Below are 14,912 nucleotides of genomic sequence, written 5' to 3'. Positions count from 1 at the left end.
ACTGTACATTTTGGAAACCAGAAACAAAAACAGAAATTGTTGGAAAAACTCAGCAGGTCTGGCAACATCTGTGGAGAGAAATCAGAGTTAACATTTCAGGTCAAGTCACCCTTCCTTAGAACTGATATTAACTAGGAAAAAATGGCACATATGCTAATAATGGGATGGGGGGAGGAGAAACAAATAAACGATAGGTGGAGATGGAGCCCAGAGAGACACTGGAACAGTCGGGCTGACAAAGGAATGGGTAAAAGTCAGCCTGGGAGAATCAATCGCTGCTAATGGTATCCTCAGTGGCTGACAATGGGCTGTATGCAGTAGCAGCCCATGTGATGACAAGATGCTCTGCAGAAATCCACCAAAATCCTTAGACAGCACCTTCCAAACCAACGACCTCTTCCATCTAGAAGCACAAGGGCAGTAGATACATGGGAACACCATCACCTTCAAGTTCCCCTTCAACCTTTTCACCATCCCGATTTGGAAGTAGATCACTGTTCCTTTACTGTCACTGGATCAAAATCCTGGCATTCCCTCCCTAGTGGCATTGTGGGTTGCCCTAGACTGGGACTCAAGAGGGCAGAAAGTTCAAGAAAACAGCTCCCCTTCTTCAGGATAATGAGGGAAGGACCCAGCCAGCGAAACCCAAACACCATGAAAGAATTTTTAAAAATCTACAACATCTAAAATTAAAGGGGATTTTACTGCAGAGAATGAGGCTGTTAAATACTGGTTTGTTTTACATGTTTAACAGCACAGACAATGTTTACTTTAATTCTCTGTTAAACAATTAACAATGTCCTTTCAGACTAACAGTTCACCAGAGGATGGAGTCAATATTCAGAACAGTTAACCATTAACTCAGTGCTAAATTGTTGCACGAGATTTAAAGCCACAATCCCAGTGATTCATGACCTTTGTATGAACTGTCATCAAGAGGACAGGCATCGATTAACTCTTTGCAATTACAAATTATGCCACGTTCAGAATTGGCTGGCTGACAGAAGGCAGAGAGTGGTTGTAGATGGGAAGTATTCTGCCTAGAGGTCAGTGTTGAGTGGGGTCCCACAGGGCTCTGTTCGAGGGCCTCTGCTCTTTGTAGTTTTTATAAATGACTTGGATGAGGAGGTTGAGGGGTGGGTTAGTAAATTTGCAGATGACACAAAGGTTGGAGATACCGTCGATAGTATAGAGGGCTACTGCAGGCTGCAGCATGACAGACAGGATGCAGAGTTGGGATGAGGAACGGCAGATGGAGTTCAACCTGGATAAATGCAAAGTGATGCATTTTGGAAGGTCAAACGCTAATGCTGAATATAGGATTAAAGACAGGATTCATGGCAGTGTGGAGGAACAGAGGGATCTGGGTGTGCAAGTTCATAGATCCCTCAAAGTTGCCACCCAAGTGGATAGGGTTGTTTAGAAAGCATATGGTGTTTTGGCTTTCATTAACAGGGGGATCGAGTTCAAGAGCCGCGAGGTTTTGCTGCAGCTCTACAAGACCCTGGTGAGACTAAACTTGGAATATTGTGTCCAGTTCTGGTCGCCCTACTATAGGAAAGATAGAGGGCTTTAGAGAGGGTGCAAAGAAGGTTTACCAGGATGCTGCCTGGACTGGAGGGCTTGTCTTATGAAGAGAGGTGGACTAAGCTTGGACTTTTCTCTCTGGAGAGTAGGAGGAAGAGAGAAGACCTGATCGAGGTGTACAAAATAATGAGTGGAATAGATAGAGTCAATAGCCAGAGACTTTTCCCGAGGGGTCATAGTTTGAAGACATTAGGAGGAAGGTATAAAGGAGACGTCAGAAGTAGGTTCTTTATGCAGAGAGTTGTGAATGCATGGAATGTGTTGTCAGCGGTGGTGGTGGAAGCAGAGTCATTGGGGACATTTAAGCGACTGCTGGACATGCACATGGATAGCAGTGAGTTGAGGGTTGCGTTGGTTATTATATTTTACATTAGGATTAAACCTCGGCACAACATCATGGGCTAAAGGGCCTGTTCTGTGCTGTACTTTTCTATGTTCTATGTCTACGTTCATCCAGTCAGGCTGCTCATTGGTTGGGATCAACCTGACCAGGCACCAATGGCAGAGAGATTAAAATCAGGGATGCTGAGGAGGCTATAATCTGGGGAGATCCTGGAGAATGTGGTGGAGATTAGGGATGGAGAGGGATGAGGCCAGGCAAGGATTTGAAAAGATTTAAAAATGAAGAGAGAGCCAGGTAGGGCCAATGATTACAGGGTCATGGGGCAAACATTCTACCGGTTAACATCTTCACCATTTTATACATGAGGAGCAAAGGGAAAGAGTAAGTTTACTCAAAGACAAAGGTGGGAATTTGTGTGTGGAGCTGGAGGGAATGGGCGAGGTCCTTAACAAATACTTTGCATTGGTATTCATCAAGGACATGGATGATGGGAAGATCAGGGAGGGGTATGTTGATATTCTGGGGCATGTCCATGTCAAGATGGTGACGGTGTTGGGTGTCTTGAAAAGAGCTAAGGTAGATAAGTCTCCAGGGATCTATCCCAGAATACTGAGGGAGACAAGGGAGGAGATTGCTGACACTTTGACAGGGATTTTTCGTGCACTCTTCAACCACAGGCTAGGTCCCAAAGTACTGGAAAATAGCCAATGTTGTTCCTTTGTTTATCAAGGGCAACAGGGATAATCCAGGAAATTACAGGCTGGTGTATTATCATCAGTATTTGGGAAATTATTGGAAGATTCTTTTGGACAAGATTTACTTGCATCTGAAAAAGAATGGACTGATTAGGGATAGTCAGCGTAGCTTTGTGTGGGTGAGGTTTTGTCTCAAAAATTTGGTTGAGTTTTTTGAGCAAGTGACAAAGGTGATTGATGAGGGAAGGGCAGTGACATTGTCTTCATGGTCTTTACTAAAACATTTGACAAGTCCTTTGTGGTAGGCTGGTCCAAAAGATTAACTCACATAGGTAAGTTGGATACGAAATTGGCTCGGTCACCGAAGACAGAGGGTGGTTGTGGAGAGGTGTTTTTTTGACATGAACAATGTTTAACAATTTAGACAGAGACATCAAAAGACAAAGAATAAGGAGATACAGACCACGTGCAGGCAGATGGAATTAGTTTAGGATGGCAGCATGGTCAGTACAGACACAGTGGGGTGAAGGGCCTGTTCCTGTTCTAAGTTAATCAGCACTCATTTTCCATGCAGTGTAAATTGTCATTTGCTTTGAGATTTGATATTCTTGTGTCTGTGTCCTGACAAGTGCAGGATGAAACACTTCAGGAATATTTCCCTCTTTCAAGAGAATACAATCAGTGTATGTTTCATGTCTTCTCAGAATTTAACTCTCAAACGCCTGTTATCATTCTGGTGAATTGACACTGCTGTGATGCATGAGACGTTTGTATTCAGCATAGCTCAATGGAGCAGGTGACATTCCTGGACATTGTTATTGTTATAACTTGATTATTTCACCATCAATTCTCTCCACTTCCTTCAGTCCTGGAATTGCTCCTCTTCCCAGTCTTTCTCAGTTTCCCATGTTGTCCTGGCCTCTCCTCTAATGCCCCCAAAATGCACAACTTCAACATTTCCCAGTGTCAAAGATTTGTTCAAAATTCAGCAAATCTGTCAGAGTCTCTTCATAATTTGATGCTTCCATGGACTTTCGTTACAGTCTCTGAGGGGAGACAGGGAGGATGGAACAGGCTCCTGGCAAGAGATACCCAACTCTCTGAGGGGGAATTACAGAGGGCATGAAGGAGCAGGGAAGGGGACAAGAACGGAGGAAACATGGGGAAAGGAGGGGGAATGGAAACAGGATTGAGAGGAGAGGACAAGGGCATGGAGAGGTTGATGGGGGAGGGAGAGAAGTCAGAGACTGGTCAGTAACAAATCACACAGCACTAAGGCAGGAATTTGGAATTGGAGAGAATAAGTCTGGGAGGGAGCTGGGGAGAAGGTGGGAACTGAAAGGGGCAAGGACGATTGAGATAATGGACAAGGACTTACAGGGAGAAATACAACTCGTTATCGAATAATATGAGGCCAGGGAGAGGAATATATACTGAGGAAATTTTTGAAAAAGATGCCAATGAAATAAACATCTGATAAGGTCATTCCATCTGGAAATGGAATCAATACAATTATTAATGTTGGGTCACTCAGAAACAATCTCCAGCTTTAATTGATGTTTATATTGATGACTTATCTTGAACCAGTCAGGCACTGTGTGATAAGTTATAACTCTAACCAGGGCTTGGTGTAACTTCCCGCAAATCCCAAGCACTGCAATACTACTAGTGTCCACAGGATGACAGGCAAGAGCTAACAAAGGGATTAGAGACAATAAACCTGTAGATGAGGGGAGACAGGCAGGAGGCTGGGGGAACACAGCAAGGCAGGCAGTATCAGGAGGGAGAGGGAACACAGCAAGACAGGCAGTATCAGGAGGGAGAGGGGACACAGCAAGGCAGGCAGTATCAGGAGGGAGAGGGACACAGCAAGGCAGGCAGCATTAGGAGGGAGAGGGACACAGCAAGGCAGGCAGTATCAGGAGGGAGAGGGACACAGCAAGGCAGGCAGTATCAGGAGGGAGAGGGACACAGCAAGGCAGGCAGTATCAGGAGGGAGAGGGACACAGCAAGGCAGGCAGTATCAGGAGGGAGAGGGACACAGCAAGGCAGGCAGTATCAGGGGGGAGAGGGACACAGCAAGGCAGGCAGTATCAGGAGGGAGAGGGACACAGCAAGGCAGGCAGTATCAGGAGGGAGAGGGACACAGCAAGGCAGGCAGTATCAGGGGGGAGAGGGACACAGCAAGGCAGGCAGTATCAGGAGGGAGAGGGACACAGCAAGGCAGGCAGTATCAGGGGGGAGAGGGACACAGCAAGGCAGGCAGTATTGGGAGGGAGAGGGACACAGCAAGGCAGGCAGTATCAGGAGGGAGGGGAACACAGCAAGGCAGGCAGTATCAGGAGGGAGGGGAACACAGCAAGGCAGGCAGTATCAGGATGTGCAGGAGTCAACGTTTGAGCACCTTGCTCAGTAGTACAATGAACAGGTCACAACATGCCATGGCACCTACAAACACCCAGAAAGTCAAACAGACTGACTGCTGACCAACACAGTGACTACTCACTGAGACAGACTGACCATTGACCAATACAGTGACCACTCACTGGACAGACTGACCATTGACCAACACAGTGACCACTCACTGGACAGACTGACCGCTTACCAATACAGTGACCACTCACTGAGACAGACTGACCGCTGACCAATACAGTGACTACTCACCGAGATAGACTGACCGCTGACCAATACAGTGACCACTCACTGAGACAGACTGACCATTGACCAACACAGTGACCACTCACCCAGACAGACTGACCGCTGACCAATACAGTGACCACTCACCCAGACAGACTGACCGCTGACCAACACGGAATGACCATCATTCAGTGTCTTGCGGCTGCCTCACAATGTCCACTTTAATTTATTGGGATTATCAACAATTGTGATTAGGAGTGATTTAGAAATCTTTTGGAGGTTGGTGGACGTTGGTTTGATTGAGTTTGGCGGAATCACCAGAAAAGAGAAACTGACTTTGAGAAACATCAAAATCATCAAAGGTTGTCTAAATTCATTTTTAATAAAGTCAGAGAAACAAAGTGATAGGTTAAAAGGCAATTTAAGATTACTAAATAAAAAAAAATAAAAATAAACATTGCTTTGTGAAAAGGTGAAGTTAGAGAAGGATATTTATCGCAGCTTCCGGATGTACAACAGTAAATTGCCTTAAAATAGCGATCAATGTGTGGTTTCATGCAGTCAGTATTGAGGGAGAGGGTCTGTTTGAAGTGAGGATAGGCACTGTCTCCATTATACAGCACTAGGTCTCTGCAGTTCATTCGCTGTCAGACAGGGTTTCATATTGAGCAGACAGCAACGGCTCCCTCTCCCAGTGCTGCTGCTGCTGCAGCATCGGGACTAGTACAGAGCGTGGAGCCAATGATGTTGAGAGAAGGCCTGGTGGGAGTCTCGCTGTCAGAGCGTTGTAGGGAAACGGAGCAGAACCTGCAAACAAAGAGAAAAACTCAATCTCACATCGACAATCCCAAACTAAAACCCTCCCTCTCATTATAACATCGCACACTGTCAAGGGCACCTCGCTTTCCTACACAACATGTACATAACTAAATACAGTACAGAGAAGGTCTCAGTTTAACAATTCAACTGAGGGTCATCCACCTGACCCTCCAACATTGCCCATTCTCTCAGCACTGACCCTCCCACAGTGCGGCCCTCCCTCAGTACTGACCCTCCAACAGTGCGGCCCTCCCTCAGTACTGACCCTCCAACAGTGCGGCCCTCCCTCAGTACTGACCCTCCAACAGTGCGGCACTCCCTCAGCACTGACTCTCCAACAGTGCACCACTCCCTCAGCACTGACACTCCCACAGTGCGGCCCTCCCTCAGTACTGACCCTCCAACAGTGCGGCACTCCCTCAGCACTGACCCTCCGACAGTGCGCCACTCCCTCAGCACTGACCCTCCGACAGTGCGGCGCTCCCTCAGCACTAACCCTCCAACAGTGCGGCGCTCCCTCAGCACTAACCCTCCAACAGTGCGGCACTCCCTCAGTACTGACCCTCCAACAGTGCGGCACTCCCTCAGCACTGACCCTCCGACAGTGCGCCACTCCCTCAGCACTGACCCTCTGACAGTGCGGCGCTCCCTCAGCACTGACCCTCCGACAGTGCGGCACTCCCTCAGCACTGACATTCCCACAGTGCGGCACTCCCTCAGCATTGACCGTCTGACAGTGCGGCGCTCCCTCAGCACTTACCCTCTGACAATGTGGCACTCCCTCAGTACTGACCCTCCGACAGTACAGCACTCCCTCAGCACTGACCCACCAACAGTGCACCACTCCCTCAGCACTGACCCTCCGACAGTGCAGCGCTCCCTCAGCACTGACCCTCCGACAGTACAGCACTCCCTCAGCACTGACCCTCCGACAGTGCGGCACTCCCTCAGCACTGACCCTCCGACAGTGCGGCGCTCCCTCAGCACTGACCCTCCAACAGTGCACCACTCCCTCAGCACTGACCCTCCGACAGTGCGGCACTCCCTCAGCACTGACCCTCCGACAGTGCGGCACTCCCTCAGCATTGATCCTCCGACAGTGCACCACTCCCTCAGCACTGACCCTCTGACAGTGCGGCGCTCCCTCAGCACTGACCCTCCGACAGTGCTGCACTCCCTCAGCATTGATCCTCCGACAGTGCGGCGCTCCCCCAGCACTGACCCTCTGACAGTGTGGCGCTCCCTCAGTATTGCAGAGATATGTAAACTTAGATTATTGGTTGTGGTGTGATCGGTTGACATGTGTAGTTGGTGGGTTATAGTTTGTTTAAAGATCTACTTTCTGACCAATACGGAGAATCCATTTTTACTCTGAGTACCCCGCCCCCCACCGATGTGAGAGAATGGAAGTGGATCCCGTGAGAACAGGGCCATTTAAGAATGGAAGGAGTAACAAATGGAAGGAGTGCCCTGTGCCATTGCACTCTGACCTTACACTGTAACCAGAGGACTATGGTATTGAAGGTAGAAGCCCCATTCTGAGCTGCCCCTAACCTCCCCGCCTAGGGGGCAAGAGGGAACTTTATGGTGATGCCATTGGATGAATAATTCTGGGACTACCTGAATGACCTGGATATATAACTTCAAAACCCACCCCCGCTCCTAATGTAATTTAAATTCAACCAAAAACCTGGAACACAAAGCTGGGTGCCACAGTGACCATCAAATGATCAATTGTCAGAAAAACCCATTGGGGTCACAATGTCCTTTTGGGAAGGAAACCACATCCTTACCCAGTCGGGCCTACATGTGACTCCAGACCCACAGCAATGGGGTTGCCTCATACTTCTCCTCTGAAACAGCAGCACAAGCCACTCTCTGAGGGGTAATGAGGGACAGAGGGGGCAAGAAATAATGGTCCAACCTGTGAATACCACAGACCATAATAAAAACTTGTTGTTGTCTGATGTATGGTCCTGGGAACACAGAGACTCTCTTGTGGTGACAGTGACAATGACCATAGCTCATGGGGGTCTAAGCAACCACCGTACTGTCCCCCGAAACACCGATTTCACCTTCCCTACTACTGCCCAAGATCCTGCCAAATCCTGTGTCTCTCTCACTATCTCTCCAGGCAGGTTTAGATGCTGTCACAGTCCCTAAAGAGGCTCAGTTAGCTCAGGTAGCTAGACACGTGGTTTGTAATTCAGAACGGCACCAATAGGGTGGGTTCAATTCCCACACAGCCTGAGGTTAACTTGAAAGGCTCTCCTTCTCAAACTCTCTCCTCACCTGAGGTGAGGTGACCCTCAGGTTAAACCACCACCAATTCTCTCTCTCTTTGTCTATAAAAGAGCTACGGTGACTGCCCCTTATACTCTCAGTGATGCCACTACTTTATCGCGGTCAGGGATATCTGGCTGTTTCTCGCTCACAAAACTGTTAGTAAATGATCTCTCAAATTGGGTTCCACACATTTCAGAGATATTCCAGTCACCCACGTTACATCAGAGATATGCCACTCACCCACGTTACATCAGAGATACCCCACTCACCCACGTTACATCAGACATACCCCACTCACCCTCGTTACATCAGACATACCCCACTCACCCTCGTTACATCAGAGATACCCCACTCACCCACGTTACATCAGAGATACCCCACTCACCCTCGTTACATCAGAGAAACCCCACTCACCCACGTTACATCAGAGATATCCCACTCACCCACGTTACATCAGAGATACCCCACTCACCCTCGTTACATCTGACATACCCCACTCACCCATGTTACATCAGAGATACCCCACTCACCCACGTTACATCAGAGATACCCCACTCACCCTCGTTACATCAGAGAAACCCCACTCACCCACGTTACATCAGAGATATCCCACTCACCCACGTTACATCAGAGATACCCCACTCACCCACGTTACATCAGAGATATCCCACTCACCCTCGTTACATCAGAGAAACCCCACTCACCCTCGTTACATCAGAGAAAACCCACTCACCCACGTTACATCAGAGATACCCCACTCACCCACGTTACATCAGAGATACCCCACTCACCCTCGTTACATCAGACATACCCCACTCACCCTCGTTACATCAGAGAAACCCCACTCACCCACGTTACATCAGACATACCCCACTCACCCACGTTACATCAGACATACCCCACTCACCCACGTTACATCAGACATACCCCACTCACCCACGTTACATCAGATATACCCCACTAACCCACGTTCCATCAGAGAAACCCCACTCACCCCCATTACATCAGACATACCCCACTCACCCTCGTTACATCAGACATACCCCACTCACCCTCATTACATCAGAGATATCCCACTCACCCTCGTTACATCAGAGATACCCCACTCACCCACGTTACATCAGACATACCCCACTCACCCTCGTTACATCAGAGATACCATACTCAGCCTCATTACATCAGAGATACCCCACTCACCCTCGTTACATCAGAGATACCCCACTCACCCTCGTTACATCAGACATACCCCACTCACCCACGTTACATCAGACATACCCCACTCACCCTCGTTACATCAGAGATACCCCACTCACCCTCGTTACATCAGACATACCCCACTCACCCACGTTACATCAGACATATCCCACTCACCCACGTTACATCAGACATACTCCATTCACCCTCGTTACATCAGACATATCCCACTCACCCACGTTACATCAGAGATATCCCACTCACCCACGTTACATCAGTGATACCCCACTCACCCACGTTACATCAGACATATCCCACTCACCCACGTTCCATCAGACATACCCCACTCACCCTCGTTACATCAGAGAAACCCCACTCACCCACGTTACATCAGAGATACCCCACTCACCCACGTTACATCAGAGATACCCCACTCACCCTCGTTACATCAGACATACCCCACTCACCCTCGTTACATCAGAGAAACCCCACTCACCCACGTTACATCAGAGATACCCCACTCACCCACGTTACATCAGACATACCCCACTCACCCACGTTACATCAGACATACCCCACTAACCCACGTTCCATCAGAGAAACCCCACTCACCCCCGTTACATCAGAGATACCCCACTCACCCTCGTTAAATCAGACATATCCCACTCACCCACGTTACATCAGTGATACCCCACTCACCCTCGTTACATCAGTGATACCCCACTCACCCTCATTACATCAGAGATATCCCACTCACCCTCGTTACATCAGAGATACCCCACTCACCCACGTTACATCAGAGATACCCCACTCACCCTCGTTAAATCAGACATATCCCACTCACCCTCGTTACATCAGACATACCCCACTCACCCACGTTACATCAGACATACCCCACTAACCCACGTTCCATCAGAGAAACCCCACTCACCCCCGTTACATCAGTGATACCCCACTCACCCTCGTTAAATCAGACATATCCCACTCACCCACGTTACATCAGACATACCCCACTCACCCACGTTACATCAGACATACCCCACTCACCCACGTTACATCAGACATACCCCACTAACCCACGTTCCATCAGAGAAACCCCACTCACCCCCGTTACATCAGAGATACCCCACTCACCCTCGTTAAATCAGACATATCCCACTCACCCACGTTACATCAGACATACCCCACTCACCCACGTTACATCAGACATACCCCACTAACCCACGTTCCATCAGAGAAACCCCACTCACCCCCGTTACATCAGTGATACCCCACTCACCCTCATTACATCAGAGATATCCCACTCACCCTCGTTACATCAGAGAAACCCCACTCACCCCCGTTACATCAGAGATACCCCACTCACCCTCGTTAAATCAGACATATCCCACTCACCCACGTTACATCAGTGATACCCCACTCACCCTCGTTACATCAGTGATACCCCACTCACCCTCATTACATCAGAGATATCCCACTCACCCTCGTTACATCAGAGATACCCCACTCACCCACGTTACATCAGACATACCCCACTCACCCTCGTTACATCAGAGATACCATACTCACCCTCATTACATCAGAGATACCCCACTCACCCTCGTTACATCAGAGATACCCCACTCACCCTCGTTACATCAGAGATATCCCACTCACCCTCGTTACATCAGAGATACCCCACTCACCCTCGTTACATCAGACATACCCCACTCACCCACGTTACAACAGACATACACCACTCACCCACGTTACATCAGACATACACCACTCACCCTCGTTACATCAGAGATACCCCACTCACCCTCGTTACATCAGACATACCCCACTCACCCACGTTACATCAGACATATCCCACTCACCCACGTTACATCAGACATACTCCATTCACCCTCGTTACATCAGAATATCCCACTCACCCACGTTACATCAGTGATACCCCACTCACCCTCGTTACATCAGAGATATCCCACTCACCCACGTTACATCAGTGATACCCCACTCACCCACGTTACATCAGACATACCCCACTCACCCACGTTACATCAGAGATATCCCATTCACCCTCGTTACATCAGACATACCCCACTCACCCACGTTACATCAGAGATACCCCACTCACCCTCGTTACATCAGACATACCCCACTAACCCACGTTACATCAGAGATACCCCACTCACCCACGTTACATCAGACATACCCCACTAACCCACGTTACATCAGACATACCCCACTAACCCACGTTCCATCAGAGATACCCCACTCACCCTCGTTACATCAGAGATATCCCACTAACCCACGTTACATCAGAGATACCCCACTCACCCACGTTACATCAGAGATACCCCACTCACCCTCGTTACATCAGAGATACCCCACTCACCCACGTTACATCAGACATACCCCACTAACCCACGTTACATCAGACATACCCCACTAACCCACGTTCCATCAGACATACCCCACTCACCCTCGTTACATCAGAGATACCCCACTCACCCCCGTTACATCAGAGATATCCCATTCACCCTCGTTACATCAGAGATACCCCACTCACCCTCGTTACATCAGACATACCCCACTAACCCACGTTACATCAGAGATACCCCACTCACCCACGTTACATCAGACATACCCCACTCACCCACGTTATATCAGACATATCCCACTCACCCACGTTACATCAGAGATATCCCACTCACCCACGTTACATCAGAGATACCCCACTCACCCAAGTTACATCAGAGATATCCCACTATCCCTCGTTACATCAGAGATACCCCACTCACCCTCGTTACATCAGATACCCCACTCACCCTCATTACAGAGATACCCCACTCACCCTCGTTACATCAGAGAAACCCCACTCACCCTCGTTACATCAGAGATATCCCACTCACCCACGTTACATCAGAGAAACCCCACTCACCCTCGTTACATCAGAGATATCCCACTCACCCACGTTACATCAGAGATACCCCACTCACCCTCGTTACATCAGAGAAACCCCACTCACCCACGTTACAACAGACATACCCCACTCACCCACGTTACATCAGAGATACCCCACTCACCCACGTTACATCAGAGATACCCCACTCACCCTCGTTACATCAGAGGAACCCCACTCACCCTCGTTACATCAGAGATACCCCACTCACCCACGTTACAACAGACATACCCCACTCACCCACGTTACATCAGAGATACCCCACTCACCCACGTTACATCAGAGATACCCCACTCACCCTCGTTACATCTGACATACCCCACTCACCCACGTTACATCAGAGATATCCCACTCACCCTCGTTACATCAGAGAAACCCCACTCACCCTCGTTACATCAGAGAAACCCCACTCACCCCCGTTACATCAGAGATATCCCATTCACCCTCGTTACATCAGACATATCCCACTCACCCACGTTACATCAGAGATACGCCACTCACCCTCGTTACATCAGACATACCCCACTCACCCACGTTACATCAGACATACCCCACTCACCCTCGTTACATCAGAGATACCCCACTCACCCTCGTTACATCAGACATACCCCACTCACCCACGTTACATCAGACATATCCCACTCACCCATGTTACATCAGACATAGCCCATTCACCCTCGTTACATCAGACATATCCCACTCACCCACGTTACATCAGTGATACCCCACTCACCCTCGTTACATCAGAGATATCCCACTCACCCACGTTACATCAGTGATACCCCACTCACCCACGTTACATCAGACATATCCCACTCACCCACGTTACATCAGAGATATCCCATTCACCCTCGTTACATCAGACATACCCCACTCACCCACGTTACATCAGAGATACCCCACTCACCCTCGTTACATCAGAGATATCCCACTAACCCACGTTACATCAGAGATACCCCACTCACCCACGTTCCATCAGAGATACCCCACTCACCCTCGTTACATCAGAGATATCCCACTAACCCACGTTACATCAGAGATACCCCACTCACCCACGTTACATCAGAGATACCCCACTCACCCTCGTTACATCAGAGATACCCCACTCACCCACGTTCCATCAGACATACCCCACTCACCCTCGTTACATCAGAGATACCCCACTCACCCCCGTTACATCAGAGATATCCCATTCAGCCTCGTTACATCAGAGATACCCCACTCACCCTCGTTACATCAGACATACCCCACTAACCCACGTTACATCAGAGATACCCCACTCACCCACGTTACATCAGACATACCCCACTCACCCACGTTATATCAGACATATCCCACTCACCCACGTTACATCAGAGATATCCCACTCACCCACGTTACATCAGAGATACCCCACTCACCCAAGTTACATCAGAGATATCCCACTATCCCTCGTTACATCAGAGATACCCCACTCACCCTCGTTACATCAGATACCCCACTCACCCTCGTTACATCAGAGATACCCCACTCACCCTCATTACATCAGAGATACCCCACTCACCCTCGTTACATCAGAGATATCCCATTCACCCTCGTTACATCAGAGATATCCCATTCACCCTCGTTACATCAGAGATACCCCATTCACCCTCGTTACATCAGAGATACCCCACTCACCCACGTTACATCAGAGATATCCCACTCACCCACGTTACATCAGACATACCCCACTCACCCACGTTACATCAGAGATACCCCACTCACCCTCGTTGCATCAGAGAAACCCCACTCACCCTCGTTACATCAGACATACCCCACTCACCCACGTTACAACAGACATACCCCACTCACCCACGTTACATCAGAGATACCCCACTCACCCACGTTACATCAGAGATACCCCACTCACCCTCGTTACATCAGAGAAACCCCACTCACCCTCGTTACATCAGAGATATCCCACTCACCCACGTTACATCAGAGAAACCCCACTCACCCTAGTTACATCAGAGATATCCCACTCACCCACGTTACATCAGAGATACCCCACTCACCCTCGTTACATCAGAGAAACCCCACTCACCCACGTTACAACAGACATACCCCACTCACCCACGTTACATCAGAGATACCCCACTCACCCACGTTACATCAGAGATACCCCACTCACCCTCGTTACATCAGAGGAACCCCACTCACCCTCGTTACATCAGAGATACCCCACTCACCCACGTTACAACAGACATACCCCACTCACCCACGTTACATCAGAGATACCCCACTCACCCACGTTACATCAGAGATACCCCACTCACCCACGTTACATCAGACATACCTCACTCACCCACGTTATATCAGACATACCCCACTCACCCTCGTTACATCAGATATATCCCACTCACCCACGTTACATCAGAGATAC

The 14,912-nt window shown here is 49.1% G+C and overlaps 1 protein-coding gene across 9 annotated transcripts in view; it reads right to left on the bottom strand.

The window, feature by feature from the left end:
• Nucleotides 1–5,623: 5,623 nt before the first annotated feature.
• The window catches only part of ncor2 (nuclear receptor corepressor 2), a 244,980-nt gene continuing 235,691 nt past the window's right edge, over nucleotides 5,624–14,912 (bottom strand). For all 9 annotated transcript variants that reach the window (XM_072587584.1, XM_072587583.1, XM_072587589.1 and 6 more), the window contains one exon: nucleotides 5,624–6,069. In XM_072587584.1, coding sequence (XP_072443685.1) covers nucleotides 5,900–6,069 — 170 coding nt within the window. In that variant the 3' untranslated portion in view covers nucleotides 5,624–5,899. The remainder of the gene's footprint in view (nucleotides 6,070–14,912) is intronic.

The sequence above is a fragment of the Chiloscyllium punctatum genome, chromosome 17, assembly GCF_047496795.1.
Source record: "Chiloscyllium punctatum isolate Juve2018m chromosome 17, sChiPun1.3, whole genome shotgun sequence".
In the NCBI taxonomy this organism is placed as follows: Eukaryota; Metazoa; Chordata; class Chondrichthyes; order Orectolobiformes; family Hemiscylliidae; genus Chiloscyllium; species Chiloscyllium punctatum.
Note: the sequence above shows the minus strand (reverse complement) of the source record. Positions and strands in the feature narration are given on the sequence as shown.